Source organism: Dromiciops gliroides, chromosome 1 (assembly GCF_019393635.1).
Source record: "Dromiciops gliroides isolate mDroGli1 chromosome 1, mDroGli1.pri, whole genome shotgun sequence".
In the NCBI taxonomy this organism is placed as follows: Eukaryota; Metazoa; Chordata; class Mammalia; order Microbiotheria; family Microbiotheriidae; genus Dromiciops; species Dromiciops gliroides.
The window spans coordinates 672920487-672944729 of record NC_057861.1 but is presented as its reverse complement, the minus strand read 5'-3'; the positions used below and the strand labels follow the sequence as shown (position 1 = coordinate 672944729).

The 24243-nt window shown below is 42.6% G+C and overlaps 1 protein-coding gene across 1 annotated transcript in view; it reads left to right on the top strand.

Annotated features, from left to right (window-relative positions):
- The first annotated feature begins 13969 nt into the window (after positions 1–13969).
- Positions 13970–24243, top strand: part of NCKIPSD (NCK interacting protein with SH3 domain) — a 30565-nt gene continuing 20291 nt past the window's right edge. Inside the window, exons 1-2 of the mRNA XM_043978408.1 lie at positions 13970–14252; positions 21163–21275. Of these exons, the coding sequence (XP_043834343.1) occupies positions 14082–14252; positions 21163–21275 (284 nt within the window). The 5' untranslated portion in view covers positions 13970–14081. The remainder of the gene's footprint in view (positions 14253–21162; positions 21276–24243) is intronic.

Below are 24243 nucleotides of genomic sequence, written 5' to 3'. Positions count from 1 at the left end.
TGTATATGTATATAGATATATAGATATAACCTATATCAGATTACCTGCTGTCTAGGGGAGGGGGGAGGAAGGGGAGGGAGGGAGAAAAATCTGAAATTGTAAAGCTTGTATAAACAAAAGTTGAGAACTATCTTTACATGTAACAGAAAAAATAAAATACCTTATATGTAAAAAAAGTAAAAAATAAAAATAAAACATAAACAAACAAACAAAAAAAGAAATGTAATTGGGAAATATTTTAAAACTCACTCTGTGGCCCACAAGATTTCTCATGTAGTTTAGTGGTCCTGGTTTCTATATTGAGTTTGACATCCCTAGTCTCAGATAGTGGTGGTTGTAACCTGAGAGAATGTTTTAACTCTTGTGTAATTTGCCTTTTTGGGGCATCCCCAGTTTACCCCTTGAAGAAACAGATCATGTACCATTAGGGTAGGAATACCAAGGGACCTATGGGGTGTGCAGAGTGTTAAGCTAGGAGTGGTATGTAACTTCTTTCAGTATTACTATTCCTCTGGGTCACTTGTTCCACCTCATGATAAAAATAAACGTATCTCTGGTACCCTCTAGCAGACTAATAAACATTTTCTTCCCAACCCTGTGAAGTAGATAGTGCCAATATTACTAGTTTCATCTTACAAAGAAACTAAAGCCCAGAATAGTGTTAATCTCATAATATGGCAGAGAATTTATACTAGAAATGTCAGCTCTGTCCCTACTTTTATTTGTATTATTATCTTCAATCTGCAATTTCTTAGGAAACTCAAGACATTTATCTGTTTAGCGAAGGTTCATTTAATCAAAACTACATATATGTGTGTGTGTGTATATATATATATATATATATATATATAAAATTTGTTAACACGCCCACTTAACAAACAGGTCAAATATAAACTATAATGCACTCTGCTGGAACTTCAACTCTCTTCAGCATACCTCACATACCACATGTATCATGGTACCAACATGGACTGAGTAAGGGTATCAAGACTAAGCTATAATATATTAGTAAAGACTAATTTCTTATTTCTTAGCTATAGTTTTTAATAGTTTCTTCCCATGCCCCAATTGATCATCTTGTGATACACACCCCATTTTGGAGACGACTGATCCAGTAAAATTCCCTCATTTTACAGATAGGAAAGCCATCTATCAGACCAGAGAGGCAATGTAGTATTGAGTTGGGAGATTCAGTTTTGAATTCCTGCTCTAACACTTAGTAGCTATGTGACCCTGGACAAGTCAATCTTTCAGAACCTTAGTTTCCTAATCTACAAGGAAATAATAACTATACCTATAATACCAAACCTATTTCATGGGATTATTGTAAAAAAAGCTCCTTGTAAACTTTATAGTTTTATAGGAAAAAAAAAGGTGTATTGTTATAGAAGTAAGGGTTATTATTCAAGGTCACACAGACATTAAGGACCAGAACCCAGTCTTGAACCCAGATCTTTCCTCTATACCATACTGAATCCTAGGCACTCCCTTTCTCTCAGTTACACAACCCCTCCTGACATGAGTTAGTCTAGACACTAGATCACTGAAACAATTCCCATTCTATTTCTGGGACAAATACCAGTCTGTATTTGTCCTTCCTCAGGACAATTTGCTTTGTGTCTGTCTATCCCTGGTACATTTAACAGTCTGTCCATCTGTCTACATCTGGGGCATCTGTCTGTGCATTTGTCCAAGCTAGAAATGGCTACCAGTCCCTAGGATATCTGCTAGTATGTCTTTAGGTGTCTGGAACAGGGAATAATGCCTGGGCCTGCTGGGGCTGGCATTGGCCTTTATGACAGACGGGACACGGTGGAACAGGTGGGGGAGGCAATAAGGAAAACAAAGGAGCCCTGAGGTTGGGTTCAAGATAGGCTCATTATTGGAGGAGGGATTACTGCTGGAAAGAGGACTTGGCAGAGAGCCACAGAAGTCACTCTAGTTAGTTGCCCACCATACTAATAAGACACTGGCAAAAGGCAGCATTGAATCAATTAAGCATTTCATTGGGATTGAAATGCATTATAGTAGAGAAATCTCACACATAGTCATTATTTATTTATTTATTTTGGTGAGGCAATTGGGGTTAAGTGACTTGTTCAGGGTCACACAGCTAGTAAGTGTCAAATGTCTGAGGCTGGATTTGAACTCAGGTACTCCTGACTCCAGGGCTGGTGCTCTATCCACTGCACCACCTAGCTGCCCCTCACACATAGTCATAACCTCTTCTATTCTCCAAGGACTTTGGGAACCAAATTCCATTGAGATTTGTGGCTCCAGAACCTGGAGGGTTGGAATCTTTGGTACTTATAGCTGCTGTCACTACTTTTAAATTGTTCCCAGTGGAATTGGCCACTCCCCCACTCCTGTGTTTTCATAGTTCTTGGATTCAGGCATTATTTAATATTCTGGTGGTGGTCATCACCATGCTACTCCCAACTAATTTTTCTCTCCCTTTAGGGTTACAGACCCTAAGTAGGAGACACCATCATTCTTCATTGTCTTCTCACATTTTGGGGGTAAGATTCCAGAGGAGGGCACGAAGGATCATGAAGGGCCTTGAGTTCATGCCCTGTATGGATTGGTTGAATAAAACAGGACGATTGAGCCCAGAGAAGGCAAGATCTATGGAGTGTATGACAGTTATCTTCAAGTATTTGGTCGGGGAGGGGGAGGTACGTGGAATAAGCAATGGATAACTTGTTCTGGTTGGTCCCAAAGGGCAGAACCCAAATCAATAAGTGGAAGTTCTAAGTATGAGATCAGGATTCTAGTCCCGTGTTACTTTATTGTGCTTCTAGAGAGCTTGGCATTACAGCAAAGGGCTATGGATGGGCTAGGTATTATTAATATCCTTAGGGACTATAAAGAGGCTTTCCTTCCCCTGGATTCAGGAGGACCAGAGTTCAAATCCAGCCTCAGACACTTGACACTTACTAGCTGTGTGACCCTGATCAAGTCACTTAACCCTCATTGCCCTCCCCAAAGAGTAATATAATCAATTATCAGTTAATATGGAACAGATATTTTAAAGAAACATGTTTTTTAATTTAATATTTAAATTTTGGCAATTACATGTAAAACAGATTTTAATATTCTTTTTTCAAATTTTGAGTTATCTTTTCTCAGACCCCACCCAGCTGTTTAGCCTCAGTGACTCTACTTTATATACCTTTGTTAGTCTCGTCTATCTTGTACTACCTTCATTTAAATTTTTGTCCTTTCCTCAGAAGATTTTTTCAAAGTTGAGTGCTTTTCCCTATTCGGCTTCAAATTTGGCTAAACAGAAAATTTAGGGTACCAAGTCTATTTTTCAACAATTCTGGCTTCCTGACTTGTGCCTCTCTGACTTTGAGCTTGGTTTATGACACCTTGAAGTCTTTGCAGAAAAGAGAGATAGGGGTCATGAATCAGAAAAAATGAGGGCCTAAATAAACAGAAAGATTAGTTGAATAATGAAGATAGTAAAAGAAATTATTTTTGGAAAGTTGTCCTCCCACTAATTTGGCCGGGGGAGGGGGGAAGGGGCAGGGCAATGAGGATTAAGTGACTTGCCCAGGGTCATGTAGCTAGTAAGTGTTAAGTGTCTGAGGTCAAATTTGAACTCAGGTCCTCCTGAATCCAGGGCCGGTACTTTATCTACTGCACCACCTACCTGCCTTTCTAGTTATTTTTTTAAGCTGATGAAGAGGTAGCTGAAGGTGAGGAGAGGAAAGGGGAAAGAAATATATGACCAAATAAAAACAGGAGAGAAAAAGGAACAAATGAATATGCCTAATTCTATACCCTGAATCCATTTCCTTTTCATCTGGAGGTTGTTAGCATGTATCTCCCCTCCATTCCCAATAAGTATTTGTTGATTTTTATTCAAGTGAACAGATATTTTAAAGAAACAGGTTTTTTAATTTAATATTTACATTTTGGCAATTACATGTAAAACAGATTTTAATATTCTTTTTTCAAATTTTGAGTTCTAAATTCTCTCTCTCCCTCTCCACCCCCTTTATTGAAAAGTAAGCAATTTGACATAGGTTATATACATGTGTAGTCATACAAAACACATTTCCAAAGAAGTTATGCTGTGAAAGAAAACAAGACCAAAAATCCCCAAGAAAAATTAAGAATAAGTATGTTTTGTTTTGTTTTGTTTTTTTGGTGAGGCAATTGAGGTTGAGTGACTTGCCCAGGGTCACACAGCTAGTAAGTGTCAAGGGTCTGAATAAGTATGTATTTTTAAATGTTAAGAAACATTTTTATTTAAAGTTTTGAGCTCTGAATTCTATCCCTGACTATCCCTATTTGAGCTCTGAATTCTATCCCTACTTCCTTCCCTTCTTTTTCCCCTCTCTGAGGGCAGTAAGCAAGCAGATAAAGGTTATACGTGTGCAGTTATACAAAATATTACCATATTAGTCATTTTGTTTTTCTAAATCATAAAAGTATTTTATTATTTTCCAGTTACATGTTAAGATAGTTTTCAACATTTGTTTTTATAAGATTTTGAGTTCCAAATTTTTCTCCCTCCCTCCCTTCTCTCCCCCCTCCCCAAGACAGAAAGCAATCTGATATAGGTTATATATGTACAATCACATTAAACATATTTCTGCATTAGTCATGTTGTGAAAAAAGAATCAGAACAAAAGGGGAAAAAACCTCAAAAAACAAACAAAAAATAGTAACAATATGGTTCAATCTGCATTCAGATTCCACAGTTCTTTTTTTCTGGATGTGGAGAGCATTTTCCATCATGAGTCCTTTGGAATTGTCTGTTTGTTTGTTCTTTGGGTTTTTTTGTGGGCAATGAAGGTTAAGTGTCTTGCCCAGGGTCACACAGCTAGTGTCAAGTATCTGAGGCCGGATTTGAACTCAGGTCCTCTTGAATCCAGGGCTGGTGCTTTATCCACTGTACCAACTAGCTGCCCTGTCCTTTGGAATTGTCTTGGATCATTGTATTGCTGAGAAGAACTAAGTCTGTCACAGTTGATCATCATACAATATTGCTGTTACTGTGTACAATGTTCTCCTGGTTCTGCTCATTTCACTTTGCATCAATTCATGTAAGTCTCCAGGTTTTTCTGAGAGCAAAGGAAACAGTTTAAATAGAACTTTCCCAGTTCCCTTAGTTATTTCTGTCCCCCTATACCTCATTATTGTATGTTTAATTTAGATACATTTTGTATGTATTTATCTGCAACCAAAGCTTCTAGACTCTTCACTCTAGGTCCTTTCTGCCACTGCTTTATGGAACTTTCCGATGGACTCTCCTCTTCCATTGTGCCTCACTCTCAGAACAGTGCCAGTTATTACAGGTTTCAGAGAGGACACCACCTCATGCTGACTCCTTCCCCATCGCGGATCTATAACTTCTCTTGTTGAACTATTTTTTTCTACCTTTGCAATCTCTTCCCTGTGTCCATGGTTTTCTACTGTTCTTTGTTTTTTGTTTTTTTTTTGGGGGGGGGGTTTATGAGGCAATTGGGGTTAAGTGACTTGCCTAGGGTCACACAGCTAGTAAGTGTTAAGTGTCTAAGGCCGGATTTGAACTCAGGACCTCCTGACTCCAGGGCCAGTACTCTATCTACTGCACCATCTAGCTGCCCCTCCACTGTTCTTTGAGCTCCCCCAGGGTTCCAGCTTCCCCCTCTGAGAACAGATTGATTTTTTGACCACCAAATCCCTCATCTAGTTTAAGACCCTCATCTCCCTTACCCTGTATGCCCTTTCACTGTCATTTGTATGACATTATCACTTCACTTGTTTCCAGATTTCTACCTTCACCCCAGTCTCCATGTGTACTTTCAGAAGTCTCTTACTATTCTTTCTGTTGTTGCTATCCTTGCCTCCTGCATTTATTCACTCTGTTATGGGCCTGGGGTACCTCAGAAGTTTTCTTCAGGAACTCAGGGAAACTTCACCTTGAGAAGCTAAACCAAAGGACAGACATAGACACACCTAAAGAAGCCAGTCTCCCCCACCCCTTGGGAAGATAATCCCATTAGGTGTAGCTGCTGCCTGAGTAGCACCAAGGAGATAGAGATAACTCCAGAAGTCCTCTCATTCAAACCTTCACTCAAGCTTTCCCCACCACCAAAGGCAACTTTCCACAGTCAGATGATCACCCCATTGGTTTCTCCATCCTCTATAAAAGTTGGTTATTGTGTCTGCAATAAAATAGATGATTTCCATGCATTCTTTTTTTTTTTAGTGAGGCAATTGGGGTTAAGTGACTTGCCCAGGGTCACACAGCTAGCAAGTGTTAAGTGTCTGAGGCCAGATTTGAACTCAGGTACTCCTGACTCCAGGGTCAGTGCTCTATCCACTGCACCATCTAGCTGCCCCTCCATGCATTCTTGATGAAAAAACCAGAGCTGAATAGATATTTAAAAATATAAACTCAAGGAAAGGGAAAAATTAAAAGATAAACACAAATGAACAATGAAAAGAGATTTTATAAGGAAGAACTGTTTACATTTTAATGGGAGGGGAAGGATAATACTGGAGTTCCTAATCTTTTTTTTTTTTTAAATGAAGTTTCTAATCTTATCAAGAATCATAGAGGGAGTTAAATAAGATAGAGGACCTAGTAGTTTTTTTTTTTATTCTGAATGAAGAAAGGAAAGGGAGGGGGAAAAGGATATATTGGGGGAGAGAAGGGAAAGGGAACGTCACATAATTTGGGTGGACAAGCAGAAGCCTATTTAAAGTGAAAGCTTTGGGGGCAGCTAGGTGGTGCAATAGATAAAGCACCGGACCTGGATTCAGGAGAACCTGAGTTTAAATCTGGCCTTAGACACTTGATATTTACTAGCTGTGTGACCCTGGGCAAGTCACTTAAGCAAAAAAAAAATAGTGGAAGCTTTGGGAAGAGCAAGGATGTCACTTGAATTCCATTTTCATCTGAATTGGTCAAAAGGAATGTAGAATATACATATATACATACATACATACATATATATATATATATACATACATACATACATGCATCCATACACAGAAATACATCCAATTTAACAGGAAAATAGGAAAGAATAGGGAGAGGGAAAAGGGAAGAATAAAAGGGGGGGTAAATTCAGGGATGGATGAGTCATAAACTAAACCAAGCCTAAGCTTGGAGGGGGATTGGGGGGGGAGGTTGTGAGGAGAAATCTAAAAGGAAATAAAGAAAAGCTGAGAACCTATGACAAGGAGAGGGTAAAGTATAAGGGAGTAGGTTAGAAGGAAAATACACATTTGACAATAACTAAATGTGAATGGGGTGGATTTGTCTATAAAAAGAAAGAGGAAAGCAGAATGGATTAAAAAGCAAAATTTAAATATTTATTTATGAAAAATGCAGTCTAAACACAAAAACTCACAGAGTTAAAGAATTGAAGGAAAAACTATTTTGCCTAAGCTGAACTCAAAAAAGCAGAGTTAGCTGCCATGATTTCAGACAAGGCAATAGCAAAAATACACTTAAAATAAACAGGGAAACTATATTTTGATGGAAAATATTAGTTCATCTAAATACTTAACATATATGCACCAAATGGCATAACATTTAAAAACTTAAAGAAAAAATTGGGGCAGCTAGATGGTGTAGTGGATAGAGCACTGCTCCTGGAGCCAGGAGGATCTGAGTTCAAATTTGACCTCAGACACTTACTAGCTGTGTGACCCTCGGCAAGTCACTTAATCCCAGTTGCCTAAAGAAAGAAAGACAGGAAGAAAGGAAGAAAGAAAGAGCTAAATGAGTAACAAGAAGAAATAGACAGTAAAACTATAATAGCAGGGAACCTGAATGTACTCCTTTCAGAGCTAGACAAATCTAACAATAACAACAAAACAAACAAAGAAAACAAACTGAGGCCCTGAATAGAATTGTAGAAAAATTAGGTATGATAGATATCTGATAATAATTTAATAGGAATGTAAAGGAGTCCACATATCCTCAGTTGTGCATGGTATCTTTACAAAAATTGACCATGAATTAGGGCATAAAAACCTCACAAATACAAGCAAAGAGTTATACTAAATATGTCCTTTACTGACTACAATTAAATAAAAACTATATTAAATAAAGAAATATTGAAGAAAGGATTAAAAATCAACTGGAAACTGAGCAACTTTTTTCTCCAGGGGGTTAAAGAACAAACGCACAGAAATTATAATAATGACAACAATGAGACGACATTTCAAAATTTTGAAGATGCAGTCAGAGCAGTCCTTAAGGGAAAATTTAGGGGGAAGCTAGATGGCACAGTGGTTAAGCATCGGCCCTGGATTCAGGAGTACCTGAGTTCAAATCCGGCCTCAGACACTTGACACTTACTAGCTGTGTGACCCTGGGCAAGTCACTTTACCCCCGCTGCCTGCAAAAAAAAAAAAAATTACATGTCTAAACACCTTCATCAATAAAAGAGTAAAAGAACATATGAATGAATTGGATATGCAACTAAAAAAAAGTAAACAAATTAAAATCCTCAATTAAATACCAAAATATAATTCATGAGGATTAAATAGATTAATAGAATTAAAAGCAAAAAAAATGGAATTAATAGGGCAGCTAGGTAGCGAAGTAGATAGAGCACCAGCCTTGGATTCAGGAGGACCTGAGTTCAAATCCGACCTCAGACACTTGACACTTACTAGCTGTGTGGCTCTGGGTAGGTCACTTAACCCTCATTGTCCCACAAACAAAAAACAAACCGAAACCAAAACCAAAACCAAAAATGGAATTAATAAATAAAGTGGGGGCAGCTAGATGGCGCAGTGGATAGAGCACCGGCCCTGGATTCAGGAGTACCTGAGTTCAAATCCGGCCTCAGACACTTAACACTTACTAGCTGTGTGACCCTGGGCAAGTCACTTAATCCCAATTGCCTCACTAAAAAAAACAAACAAACCAAAAAATAAATAAATAAATAAATAAAGTGAGGAGCTGGTTAAAAAACCACAATAATGACAAACTATCAGACAGCTACTTTGATTAAAAAGAAAGAGGAAAAGCAAATTTCTAGTATAATTTTTTTAAAAGAACAAATGAATAAACAAGGATATTATCAGAAGTTATTTTGCCTAACTACATGCCAACAAAACTGACAAATCAAATTAATTTTTCATGGATATTTACCAAAAAAAAAGAAATACTTGGATTAAAAGAACAAGAAATAGACAAATGTAAACAACCCAATATTGGAAGCCATAAATCAAGTCTCAGAGGGGGAAAAAACCCAGAACCTGAAGGACTGACAAGTAAATTCTATCAAATATCCAAAGAACTATTAATTCTAATACTATAGAATCTACTTATAAAAATAGCAAAAGAGGGAATACTACTATATTCTTTCTATGATACAACTATGGTCTTGATACCTAAACTAGGGAGAGTAAAAAATGAGAAAGAAAACTATATAACAATATCCCTAATGAATACTGATGCAAAAAATTTAAATGAAATATTAGCAAAGAGGCTATAGCAATATATCACAAAGATTATACACTATGATCAGGATGGATTTATACCAATGATACAGGGTTGGTTTAAGATTGTAAAAACAAATATAATTGACCATATTGATAATAAAGACAAGAAAAATAATATTTCATCAATAAATGCAAAAAACCTTTTTTCTTTCTTTTTTTTGGGGGGGGGCTGGACAATGAGGGTTAAGTGACTTGCCCAGGGTCACACAGCTAGTACGTGTCAAGTGTCTGAGACTGAATTTGAACTCGGGTCCTCCTGAATCCAGGGCCAGTGCTTTATCCATTGTGCCACCTAGCTGCCCCCAAAAAAGCTTTTGATAAAATACAACACTCATTTCTGTTTAAAAACACTCAAAAACAGAAATAGATGGACCGTTCTTTAACATGATAGTCTATATATCTAAAACTAAGTCTTAGAATTACATGTAATGGGAACCAACTGTAGTCCTTTCCAATAAAATCAAGGATGAAGCAAGGATATCTATTGTCACCATTATTATCTGATAGAGTATTAGAAATGCTAGCTTTATCAATAAAAGAAGAGAAGGGAATTGGGGGAATAAGCATAGGTAAGACGAAACAAAATTATCAGTTTTTGTAGATGATATGATGGTATACCCAGAACACCCTAGAGAGCCAACTAAAAGTGAATTGAAATAATAACTACAGCAAAGTTGTAGTATATAAATTAAATTCACAAAACTCATCACCATTTCTACATATTACCAATAAAAGTCAGCAGGGAGAACTAGAGAAATATAATTTAAAATAACTACCTAATATATAAAATACTTCAGAATTTACCTACCAAGATGTATACAGGAACTATATGATATTATTGTATTATAAGAAAGGAAGAAAAATTATTTCAGAGAAATCTGGGAAGACTTGTATGAACTGATACAGTGAAATGTATAGAAAAGAGAATAATTTATGCTTGTAATATCAATATTACAAAACAGAACTATTTTGAGAAATTTAAGCATTCTAATCAATATGATCAAAATTCTGATCAATTATATTCCAGAGGATGAATGATGAAGAATGCTACACATCTTATGACAGAGAAGTGATGGACTTAATGAACCAATGTTGCAGTAAAAAACCCCACATCTTTAAATATGGCCAATATGGGAATTTTGCTTGTTTGTTTGTTATATAAGGAGGAAGAAAAAAATACACGCTTGATAAATGAAAAAATAATATTTAATTGAAAAAGAAATATTTGCCCCACACCTGATTCATATTATACAATGAATACTTTTTTTATTCCTCAATCCAACCTTCTAGGGAGATCTGAACATGAACCCAAACCTAAGCTTTAAAAAACTGAACTGGATCCCACAGCATCAGAATGGAGTTTCAACAAGCCAGAGAGGGGGACAAAAGGAAGTCTAATTCTCACATCATTAGAGGCCATGGTCCTCCAGGATTGAACAGGGTCTGACTATGTGTATGGGTTCAGAGTAGAGGAGTCCTTTAGGAAAATGGAATGGGGACAGTACCCCAGTTCTTTGGTCTCAGTAGCAGTTGTTTGATTTTAGATAGGAAGTAGAGAGAAGTTAACAGTTTCTCAGTGGTCCTAGTTATGTATGGCTTCCCCAGTCACAGAAATGTCCCTACTGATAATAGTCATAACAACAACAATGATAATGATGATAGCTAACAATTAGATAGCATTTACTCTGTGCCAGGCACTATGCTAAGGACTTTGCAATTATTTCACTGGATCCTCACAACCACCCTGGGAGGTAGATACGATTATTCCCTATTTGACAGATAAGGACACTGAGGCAAACGGAAGTTAAATTACTTGTCCAGAGTCACACATCTAGTAAAGTGTCTAAGGCTGGATTTGAATTCAGGTCTTCCTGACTCCAGGTTCAGGTCCATTGCCTCACCTACTGATACCTTAGGATACAATTGGCCAGCACCACAATTTTGCTCCACAAAGGTCCAGACTCCTGTTAGAACTGATGAACTTGCCCTTTAAGGGTGTGTGTGGCAAAATAGGGATGTTAGGCCAAGGAACTTGTGAAAGGGACTTGGCTGGAGCTCAGTCAGGTGTTTGTCCCACAGAGTGTTTTCTCCACCTTGGTCTGGATTACTAGGGCATGTTCCCAGAATGATACCTGCAGATGGTACCATAGCTCTCAGTCTATACCTAATTTTACTATATTGCTCCATTTCTCAACCTGCTATTTCTGTTAGAGGCACCACTATCTGCTCAGTTATAACCTCAGAGTCATCTTTAACTCTTCCCTTCCCCTCATTGGATCCGTCCAAACAGTGACTAAGTCTTGTCAGTTCTATTTCCACATCTCTCACATCCATTTCCTTTACTCTGCTCACTTAACCCACCACCCTAGTTAAGGTCTGCATCACTTCTTACCTGCACTATTGTAATAACATTCTAACTGGTCTTCCTGCTTCAAGTCTCTCCTTTATCCTGTACATCATTTACAGAGCTTCTAAAATAATCTTCCAAATATATGGGTCTGAATATTACACTTCCCTGGGAATCCCCATTTCCCCTAGAATAAAATATGAATTCCTTAGATTGGCTTTCAAGGTCCTCCATAATCTGACTCCAACCTACATTTCCAGCCTTATTTCCACATTATTTCCCTTTATGCATTGCATATCTCAATCCAACTAGACTACAAGGTATTCCCAGAATTTGATCCTTCATATCCTAACTGTATATTTGCACAAGTTGTATATTTGTTTATACAAATTTGTGTATATATATATATATATATATACAAATATATGGATATTTGTACAAGTTCCATGACTGAAAATCACTCCCTCCTCATCTCAACTGAATAAGCATTTGTTAAGTGCACATCATATGAAAGGCACTGTACCAATTAACGAAAGGTTAAAAAAAATAGTCTCTGCCTCAAGAAACAAGAATATAATTCTGGTGGCATAATATAACGTGTTGAGAGATAATTTAAAGGAAAGTCCTCTTGTAGAATGTAACATCTGAGCCTTGGAGAGAGCTAGGGATTACAAGAGGTGGAAGTGAGGAGGGAGAACATTCTGGGTATGGGAGATAGCCAGGGCAAAGGAGATGTATTCAGAATACATCCAGTGGGTTCTTTCTGGAAAGAGAATTTGGTGAAGGGGTTAAAGCGTATTCTTTCGGGGCAGCTAGGTGGTGCAGTGGAAAAAGCACTGGCCCTGGATTCAGGAGGACCTGAGTTCAAATCTGACCTCAGACACTTGACACTTACTAGCTGTGTGACCCTGGGCAAGTCACTTAACCCCCATTGCCTCTCAAAAAAACAAAAAACAAACAACAAACAAACAAAAAAAGTGTATTCTTTCCCAGAGGAAGCCACTGAAGCTTCTCAAGTAAGAGGATGACAGAGACCTACTCTTTAAGAATATCAATTAGTGGGGGCAGCTAAGTGGCGAAGTGGATAAAGCACAGGCCTTGGATTCAGGAGTACCTGAGTTCAAATCCGGCCTCAGATACTTGCCACTTACTAGCTGTGTGACCCTGGGCAAGTCACTTAGCCCCCATTGCCTGGCAAAAGAAACCCCCCAAAAAAACAAAAACAAGAATACCAATTTGTTTTGTGAATCTTCTCTTAAAATCTTTTCAAGGTTCAGTTTTGGTGCCATCTCCCCATGCAGCCTTGTATGCTTAAATTGGATTTTACCTTGTTCTTGGGATCAAGACGACCTAAATTTGAATCCTGCCTTAGACACTTACTAGTCATATTGTTGTTGTTCAGTGGTGTCTGACTCTGTGACCCCTGGACCATAGTATGCCAATATTGGCCATGGGATGTTCTTGGCAAAGATACTACAGTGGTTTGCCATTTCCTTCTTCAGCTCATTTTACAGATGAGGAAAATGAGGCAAACAGGGTTAAGTGATTTGCACAGGGTCACACAGCTAGTGTCTGAGGCTCAATTGGAACTCAGGCCTAGAACTGCTTCCTAGCTGCATGCCCTTGTTTTTAATCTTTATGTGCTATGGGTAGCTCCCTAGGATTCAATCTATTAAGATATAGACTGGTTGCAAGGAATCCCAGGTTCTTTGCATATTTGCTTTGTTGTTGTTTTATCAAATGCCTTTGCTCATTTGATGTGTCTTGTTTCTTCTGCCGAGAATACCTCGGTGGGGGCTCAAGGTGATGTTCCGAATAGATGCAGACACAAAGGCTATCTTGCACCTGGGTGTAGCTTTCCGGGGGACACGTGAAGGGGGAGGGTGACTATAACCGAGTGTGCCATTTTATCTTTGGCTCCTCCCCTTTGCGTGATTGTGTGTCTGCCTGTCAGTGTCTCTCATTATTCACTCGTTTCCCGATTCCAATCTCAGGATAGTCCTGGAGTAGGGGGGCCTGAGGGGCTGCGTGGAAGCCCCCACTCCTAGGCCAGAGTTGACGTGAGGCCCAGGTTGCCCGCGCCCTCGCGCGTGGGCCGGGCGCGCCTCCGGGGGCGGGGCTTCGCGACGGGGGTGTTGGAAGTGGGAGGCGGGAGCGCGCACGCGGCTGTGTCACGGGGAGGAGCGGGCGCGCGGCAGCCCCTGGACCCCGGCGTCCCCGGCTCCCGGCTCCCGGACCCTCCAGCCCGCGACGGCGGCGGCCAGGCCTCATGTACCGCTCGGTGTACGCCTTCCGCTCCACGGAGCCCAACTCGCTACCCTTCGGCGAGGGGGAGACCTTCCTGATCCTGGAGCACAGCAGCCCGCACTGGTGGCTGGCGACCCGGGCCCGCAGCGGGGAGACCGGCTACGTGCCCCCGGCCTACCTGCGGCGCCTGCAGGTCAGAGCTGCCCCCTCCCCACGCCAGCTGGCCCTGCCCCGGGCTCGCTCCGGCCCGCCCCCGCCCTGGCCCGCTCTCAGCGCCTCACCTGTCCCGGGCCGAACCCCGGCCTCCCTCCCTGGCTGCCATCCCTCCCCCAGGCGCCCAGACCTATCCCTCGCTGGGCCTGCATCTGCATTACAGTCCCTACAGCCGGTCTCCGCGTCCCTCACGCCCGTGGCAGCCCCATCCCGGCCTCACTTCCCTGGGCTCGCTCCAGGGCTGCGTTTCTTCCTCTCTCCTTCATCCTCCTCCAGAAGAGCCCCGCCCCCTAAAAACCCCAACAACACTGCGACTTCGCCGACTGTGGGTTTCTCTCCCTTCCTCTCCCAATCCTGTGTAGCCTTCATGGGGGCCCCGGGCCCGGGCCCCATTCCTTAGAGGGAGGGGCCCAGGGAAGCTGTGACCGGGGGCGTGCATGTGATGGCTATCTCCTCTGATACCCTCCCTCTTTCCTTGGTGCCGCTCCCCGCTGCTAGGGATTGCTGGCTTCTTGGGATTGTGGGGAGGGGAGGTGGGACGGAGGGAGAACTTCATTCTGGGCCCAACGGGGGTTCACAACTCTCACCTTATCTTTCCCAGCTCTTTCCCCACTCCCATGTTATTCCCCCAAAGCCTTAGGAAGGTGGTGGTGGAAATCCCCCACCCCCTGTCTTTTGAGATTTCAGTCCCCTTGGGAAAGGGAGGTGGACTCAGAGTTAGGGTCAGAAGAAGGCTGCTGGTATTTGAGAAGGTTTGTGAGTTGGACTGGGTGTGCCCCTTTATCTATAGCAAAGCATCCTCTTATTCCCAAACTAGTCCCTAGGACAGAAATAACCCTTTACATTTGGAGAAATAGCAGCTGTGGCTGGCTGTGCACTCTAGCCTCCAGTCTGAGGAACAGACCTTTCTTCACTGGGAGCACTCAGGTCTGATTGTGAGACACAGTCCTGCTCTTGGAGATATCTGGTCCCAGAAGGAAGATGAGTCTTGCCTTTGGAAAGCCTGGGCCTTGAATCTTTAAGATTGAAGCCTAAATGTGTGTGGGTGGGAAGAAGTGGGTGAATGGGTGTGTGTGTGTGTGTGTGTGTGTGTGTGTGTGTGTGTAAGTAATCAGGGTAGGCTTCCTGGAAGAATTTTGGTGTTTGTTATTATGGAATCTGGCACAGAGATGTGATTAGTATGTTCCCTCTCCTAGAGGAGAGGTTTGGCTTTCTATCTGACCTGTTCTTCATTTGGGGCTTCTTTTTCATGATAGTGGGGGGGTCACCTCTGGCTCTGACCTCTCCCCCTCATGTAGCTCTATGGGTTGTGAGGGGATGAGGAACCTTATGCTGGTCTTCTGAATCCAAGGCCTTTTCATAGAAGTGTATACCTTTCTTTGAGTATATCCCATCCCATCCCTGGGCCTCAGTTTCCCCATTTTGTAAAATGAAAGACTAGATGATCTCTAAGGTCCTTCCAGTTGTAATAGCTTATATATACCCATGGCTGTCAGTGGCTACATACACAGTCCCCATCATGACTGACAGCATTTGTGAGACCCTGCTTGTATCTGTGTGTGCGTATTTCTGACAGTGGCTTTGTATAGCTGAGACATTGTCCCTGAGCGTCTCTGTCAAAGGAATGTCACACAGCAGCCCCTCCCCGGTTAGGGATTTGTCTGTCTGGGTCTCTGTCCGACGGTCCATTTGGCGCCATCTGGGAAAAGCTGTGGTGGGTGGGGAAGGTCAGGATATTCTTAGAGAGCTCAGGAAACAGGCAGACATCCAGCCCATTGGTGATGAGGTGGAAACTGAGCTGGGGAAAGGAGGAGTGAAATTGGACAAGAAGGCCCAGATTATAAGACCCTGGCACTTGTACCTTCTCCTTCGGTGTCTCCCCCAGTGCCGGGACAGAGGTCCAGGACACCTGGTCACTTTTTTTCCTTTCCCCTCCTCTTCTCTTTATTTCTCAGTCTCTACTCTGCTTCTTGCAGTCTTGCCACCCGTTAATTGAAGACAAAATTGTGAGACTTGCCTTGGAGGGGACAGGGAGTAGGTGGAGGAAGAGGGGAAACCAGGAATCGACATTTTATTGATATCCCTCAAGTTTTAGGTGTGTGGAGGGGGTCGGGTTTGGTCAGGAGGAGGTTATTAGAAGCTGTTTGGATTAAGGGTGGATATAAGAACCTCAAAGGCTTGTGGTGCCAAGTGGTGCAGTGGCTTCCCATGATGTCAGAGGGGGTGATTGTAAGTGGCACTATTGAGAAGGCCTCTTTTCTCCAAGACTCATCTTTCTGTTGGCAGCATCTTTTGGGGATCCTGGGGAGACTTTCAGGAGGATTTCAGTCAGTTCATTGCTGTGGGTGTGGCAGCAAACAGGATTTCTCGATGTTTCTTTCTGACTTTGGTTGTGGCGTTCTGTACTCCTGCAGGTCTGACGCTAGCTGTCGCATTCAAGGCTCCGATCTATGACATTTTCATAATCATGATAATGATAAAATGCTCTCTAAATGTGATTTAACGTTAACAAAGCATTTTCTTTTCAACAGTCCTAGACTCAGGGATGTGCCTTGCAATGTAAACATTCCAAGCTCTGCACTGTGTGAGCCTGCTCTGTCCTTGTTCTGAGAGACAGACAAATCTCAGCACCTCCTTCTGTCCTGGCCTTGCCTCTCCTCTGCCAACCTCAGCTCCCTGGCTTCTTCCAGGGTTTCTTCCCATTCGAAGCTGGGTCAACTGCCGAACTCCACCATCCTCAGTCTTACTCAGTACCTATCTGTCCAGAGCTATTCTTCTCTCCTCAGTATGGCCAGGGCAAGACTGTAATAACCTTTACAAAGCAGCTTCCTTAGGAGGCAGTGTGATGTGGTAGAAAGTGCCCTCGACATGGGAGGCAGGAAGAATCAAGCACTGCCATTCACTAATGGAGTGACTTTGCCAAATTACTTCCCCTCTCTGGGCCTCAGTTTTTTCATCTGTAGAATGGTAGTGACAGAGCTTGGGCTGTATGGTCTCTAAGGTCCCTTCCCCTTGAAGTCTTGTGATCCCATGAGGAAGTTCCAAGATAATGAAGCATAAACTAACTCCAAAGATGAATAGGCTGCCAACCCCAGGAGAGAACTTGTCCTACTTCCTACAGCTGCCTGGTCCCAGCCTTATTCCAGCCTTGCTTCAGAAGGTGGTTACAGTGTTGGGGTGATGTGCGGCCAGGGAAGGGGGTGCCTGCATCCATCCCTCCCTGGCCTGGTACTACTTTGAGTTCTCATTCCCAGAGAACACTCGGGTGTTCTCTGGTCCTTCCTGAATGACGAAGGCCTATATGTATCTGGCTAGTAAGATTTTTCCCCTGGGCTTCAGACCATCTTTTTTTGACTTCACCTTCCTGGAAATTTAAGTGGCTCTGGCTCCTTCCAGGACCCTAAAAGGACTTTCCTTTTCCCTTGTCTGGGCCAGTTTGTCTGATATACATTTACTTGCCTGTAGTGGAATCAAGATCTGGGAGGGACCTCGCAAATCATCTTTGAGCAGGAAATCCCAGACAGCATCCCTGACAAACAGTCATGCAACTTCCACTTGAAGGCCTCCAGTGATGGAAAGGTCACTGTTTCCTGAAGTAGCCCTTCCCACTTTGAGAGAGCTCTGTTAGAAAGGTTTTCCTTATAGTGGACCTCTCTCTATGGAGACCTTTCTGTCCATTGCTTGGAGCTCTTTTCTCTGGGCCCAAGTAGAAGAAACCTACTTTTTTCTGTGACAGCCCTTCTGATACTTGACAATAGTTATCACGTCCTCCCTGTCTTCTCTTTTCAGGCTAAACAGCTCCATTTCTTTCAGTTCATCTAGAAGGCCCAAGTCTGCATTCTGGTTCTCAGTGCTTACTAAGTGTGTGATCTTGAACAAGTCACTTAACCATTCTTTGCTTCAGGTTTCCTCATCTGTAAAAGGAAGACAATGCTGGCTTAATGCAGGGTGGTTCTAAGAAAACACTGAGCTGGAGAAAGGAGCAAAGTATTGTAGAAATGGGAATACTTTGTAAAGTATTCTAGAGTTTCTTTAATGCTGGATCTGCTCCATCTCTTTCCTTAAGGAGCTCATTTTTAACCTGTTTTCAAAATATTTGATAATTTAATAATTCAAAAAACAACTCCAAGCTCTTGTTTGGAGCCTCCCTTGTAACAGATAAATATAATCCAGCATGTCAACACGTGTCAACACAGCATGTCAGACACATTGGTCATGTCTGAGAATGAGTATTCTCATATCATGCTGAATGACCACTGCTGAGAGGTGGGAGACATACTTCACTGTGAGTCCTCTGAAGCCATGACTGATCACTGCATCAATCAGAGTTCTTCAATCTGTCAGTATTATTGTCCTTTACTTGATCACTGTCATCTAATAAATTGTTCTCCCAGGTCTGTTTGCTTCCTTTGAATCAGTTCCTGTAGATCTTCGCAAGTTTTTATGAATTCTTCATATTTGTCATTTCTTATGGTACAATCCTGTTCCATGATATGCTTCATTATTCACATCATCTCACTAATCCTTGTCTCCTTTTGTTTCAAAAATCTTGCCCTTTATATCACTTTGAACCACCCCCTTCATCGGGCCCCACCCCCACCCCAGTCTAGTCTGAGAGAAGGCTTTGAACTCTCAGAGGTAATTTGTTGTTTTTGTTTTTGTTTTTGTTTTTTTTGTGGGGCAATGGGGGTTAAGTGACTTGCCCAGGGTCACACAGCTAGTAAGTGTCAAGTGTTTGAGGCCGGATTTGAACTCAGGCCCTCCTGAATCCAGGGCCAGTTCTTTATCCACTTCGCCACCTAGCTGCCCCTTCTCAGAGGTAATTTGACAGGTTCTGAGCCCCAGCTCTGGGCACCAGGGACTGCTTCCCGCCCCAAATCCTCTTCAGTGATTCCCATTCATTTCCCCAATCACCACAGGTTGAAAACATTGAAGTTTATTTCTCATCAGGGGCCACAACAGGTGAGTTGCATCAACAACACTTAGATTTAAATATCGATAGACTATTAGAGCTGAAGGAATAGAGTCCATTGACTCCATTTTTCAGAGAGGAAAATTGAAGCCCGTAGAGAGGAAGGGACTTGCTCAAGTTCACACAATGAGTTAATGACAGAGCTGGGACTAACAACCAGGTCTTCTAACTCCCAGACCAGCCTTCTTTACTCACTGTCACATTGCCCCCATGGATCGAAGACTGCAGCTGTGGTCTGTGGCCTTGAGTGTCAAGGATGTCTCCTCTTCTAAGTATTACTTAAAGGCTACCTCCAAATAACGGCCTGATCCAAGAGGCCCACCCCACCCCACCCCACCCCCATCTTGGAGGTCTTCAAGCAGAGACTTGATGAACGCTTATTGGGTGTGTGGTAGCATGGGTCCCTTTCTTGTATGGGCTGGAATAGATGGCCACTGAAGTTCCTTTCAAATCTCACATTTTGTGATTCCTTTAGGAATATCTGGCTGTGTTTTGAGGAGGTTTGTACCATTGAAGGTCATCTCAGGGGGAAGAGTAAGGGACAAAGTCAGTGTTGGACCTTCTGCTGAGTCAGGTAGACAGTCCACAACACACAGAATGTGTAAGTTGGAAGGGAGGGACCTTAGAAACCGTCCAGGCAAATATCTTCATTTTATAGGGAAGGAAACTTGAGACTCAAAGAGGAAGAGGGCCTGAGGACACACAGTGAATCAGTGACAGAGCTGGGACTAGAACCCATGTTCATTTGGGGGCTTTTTCTATTGCATGATCCTGCTTATCTCTTCTTAGTCAGGACCATCCCTTTCTTCACTATAGAGCAGGGACTGTATGGAAGGGACACTATCAAATATCAGAGCTACCAGGCATCTTTAGTACACAAAACATGAAATACCAGAGCTGGGAGGGATCTTACAATGTGGAATGCCTTTATTCTGAAAAATAAAATAAAAAAACTAAAGACCTAGACTAGACAGTCTCTTCTAGCTCCTTTGTTTTTAAATTTATTTTTATTGCTTTTTTTTTGTTTTTACAGCTTAGTTTAAAATCTATCCCTATCCCCTCCCCCAACTAATGAACCAACCATTGAACAAAGATGTAGAAAGAAAGAGGAAGACAAGGCCATTCAGCAAAACCAATCCTCTAATTCATCACCTCTGCCCGAGAGTAGATATAATATTCCAAAGCCATAGTCCCCCATATCTGCAAAGAAGGGAGGACCGTGTATCTTTTCAACTTTTTTCCAGGACCAGAAGGGCAGCTAGGTGGTAGAGTGACTTAGAGCACCAGAGTCAGGAAGGCCTAAGTTTGGACACTAGCTTTGTGACCCTGGGCAAATCACTTAACCCTGTTTGCCTCTGTAAAAATGAGCTGGAGAAGGAAATGGCAAACTGCTTCACTCTCATTTCCAAGAAAACCCCCAATGGGGTCACAAAGAGTTGGATACGACCGAAATGCCTGAACAACAACCAGGACCAGACTTGGTCATTATAATTATAGAGCATTTATTGTTCTTTCCATTCACATTGCTGTGGTGTGTGTCATTTTTCTGGTGCTCCTTACTCCACTCATCTTCAGTTGATAGAAGTCTTCCCAGAGCTTACCTGAATCTTTTGTTTTCATTATTTATTACAATAGTCATTCCCTTATGACTGGTTTAGCCATTCTCCAGTAGATATATTCCCTTCATTTTGTAAATGATGAAATTGAGACCTACAGAGAAGTGACTTACCTAAAGTCACATAGTGACAAAGAGGCAAAGTTCTCCTGATTCCCTGCATTGGGCCCTTTCCACTACTTATGGTTTTGGACCCTGGTGGGACCAAGGGTCTCTGTTCCCTTTTTAAGGAGAAGGCTAAAAGCACACTTTACTCCCAGGGCCCAGGCTCAGCCTAACCACATCTCCTTTTCCTTCTCCCAGGGCTTAGAGCAAGATGTTGTCCTCCAGTCGATTGACCGTGCCATTGAAGCAGTGCACAATGCAGCCATGAAGAATGGGGGCAAGTACAACCTGGAGCAGCGAGATGTCCTGCAGTGAGTGGGGGCCCAGCCAGTGCTGAGGAGGGAGGGAGGGAAGGAGGCCTTGGAGTATCTGTTTCTTTTTTCTCCCTTCCCCTTCACTCCCTCCCTCCCTCCCCTCCTCCCTTCCTTCCAATTGGTTTTGTCTTTTTTTTTAAATAGGTTTCCTTTTTAATCCATTATTTTATTTTGGCATTTAATTTTTTTTTAATGTGAGGCAATTGGGGTTAAGTGACTTGCCCAGGGTCACACAGCTAGTAAGTGTTAAGTGTCTGAGGTCGGATTTGAACTCAGGTACTCCTGACTCCAGGGCCGGTGCTCTATCCACTGCGCCACCTAGCTGCCCCAACCTTCCAATTGGTTTTGATTCTCCTCTTTCTTAGGCTGAAAGAGTATCTACTACTAAAAGTCCTGACTGGCACAGGAGCTTTGATGTGCTCCATTTTCTCTACCTAGGCTGATTTGTCCTTCTTTAGGTAGCCTGGTGAGTTACCTGATTGGTTTAGCCCACCACATCTCAGAACTCCTGAGCTCAAACCATCCACCAGCCTCAGGCTCCCCAGCTGTGAGGATTGCAGGCATGCACCACCCTGCCTGGCATATGTCTATTTCTATAGTATTTTCAGGGTTATGAGTCATTTATTAAGCACATACTGTCTTCAGGGCCCCCACGAGGCAGGCAGAACACATGTTATTAATCCTGTTTTACTAATGAGGAAATTGAAGCTCTGAGAAGGGAAATAATTTGCTCTAGGAGATACAGTGGCAGAGCCAAGATTCAAATTCATGTCTTCCAACCCCAAGACAAGTGTTCTTTTTCCTAAATTTCACTTCAATCCAGAAAGCATGTGCTAATTGCTTGCTGTGTGCTAGGACCCCTACAGGACTGTTAAGGAGCTGTTAGAATAGTGCAGCTGGGGGGCAGCTAGGTGGCACAGTGGATAAAGCACCGGCCCTGGATTCAGGAGGACCTGAGTTCAAATGTGGCCTCAGACACTTGACACTTACCAGCTGTGTGGCCCTGGGCAAGTCACTTAACCCTAATTGCCCTGCAAAATTAAAAAAAAAATAGAATAGTGCAGCTAGTGTTCTCCCTTCTCCACCCCACCCCTTCTAATCTCCAAGACTCAGCTCAAGTACTACGTTTTCTTCTATATGATGCTTTCTAGTTCCCTCCTGGCTACTGGGGTCCTTCCTCCTTAATATTCCCTGTGTACACACACACTTACTCATACTCACACATACTCACATACTTCTCTCCCTCTCCCTCCCTCATGGCACAAAATATAGGTGCTTAAGAAATGTCTGTGGTTAAAAAAGAAAACCAAAACAAAACAAAAAGAAGTGTCTGTTGATTAATTGAAAGAGGCAAGAAACAAGGATCTGAGTTAGGGTGGTGTTGGTGGGAGCAGAGAAGAGGGGCTGTGTGCAGGAGGTATTGTGGAGGTTTATAAGACAGGTCAGAGAGCATGGGGGCTATAAGTGTAGTCATGGGGTTGGCTTTGCCCTCCTGGAAAGCCCCTGCATGTGCATAGGGGCTAGCTAGGGGCATTCTCTCTGTAGAGCTACAAAGGGCCTTGGGGGGGGAGGGTCTTTGGAGCATAGCTGCTCACAACCCTGAGCTGCCTGGGTCAGGGGTGGTTGTCGTGTCCCCCATCCGTAGGGGCTGGTGCAAGGCCTGCAAGGGGTGGGGTGGGGCACAGCATTAGCTACATGATGCCATGGGAGAGGCACTGGATTTGGAGTTGGCAGCCTGGGTCCACAGGCATTTATTATGCATCTATCAGGTACTCAAGGCTCTGTGCCGAGGGATAAAAAGACAACGGAATCCTGGCCTTGAGGAAGTTACATTTATACAAAGTATACACAAGTATATACAAAGTAAATGTGAAGTAACTACAGAGTAGCTTCAGGAGGGAGAGAAGGCTGATAACCAAAGGAGTCTTGGAAAAACTGTATTTGTGTAAAAGGAGGTAGCCCCTCTCAGTGGCCTCCAAGTTGAGTCTTGAAGGAAACTAGGGATTCCGGGAGGGGGGCGGAGAAGGAAGTGTATTGGGGGATGGGAGCCAACTTGTGCAAGGGGATAGAGCTGAAAGATGAAATGTCCTGTATGGTGACAGATTTGTGTAAGAGGAAAGGTTCCAATCCCAGCTCTGTCATTTTTAGTTATAGGGCCTTGAGCAGATGTCGTCACCTGCCTTAGCCTCAGTTTCCTCATCTGTTTTTTTTTTTGTAATTATGGGATTGGCTTAGATGACATCTGATGTCCCTTCCTATCCTAAATCCTGGGATCCTGTGAGCCCCAAGCATGCTGGAGGTTTGGGAAGTAGCGTGCTGGGTTTTAGGGCTGTGCTATTAGAAGGCTTTACATAGCTGTGGTGGGATTGAGACCCCGTGATATGTTAGAAGGAATCCTAATCTTGGCATCAGAAGATGCCAGGGCTCCCAGCTTCTAGGACCCTCTTCAAGTCACTTTCCTTCTTGGGGCTTTGGTTTCTTTTTCAAGAAAGTGGGGATGACAGTGCCTACGATATGTATTTCAAAAGGTTGGTATAAGAGAAGTAGTTTGTAAACCTAAAGTGTTAGAAAAACAGGAACTGCTGTTAATGGCCCAAAATAGTGCTGATGGGCATATTCCTGTCGGGAAACATAAAGTAACTCATTCACCAGAGTGAAACAATATGCTGGCAAAGAGGAGGAGAGATCCTTATGTTTTTAAAACCCTTCCACGATATGTCTCCATTCGTTGTGGAGCTGACTCCCCCAGTCACGCCCCCTGTTCCTTTCCTTCTTTCTCACGGCCTCCAGGCTCTCTCCCATCCACTGGGGTTTTTGGGGGATTCTCTGTCCCCCAGCTCTCCTGCTTCATGACATGCCACTTCTGAGCTTCTCTCTCATCCCCAGGAATCCCTGAATAAGTCAGATCCTAAGAGGTTTACTGCTGATTCCTTTAGGAACCACCTCCCTTTCTATCCATCCTTCC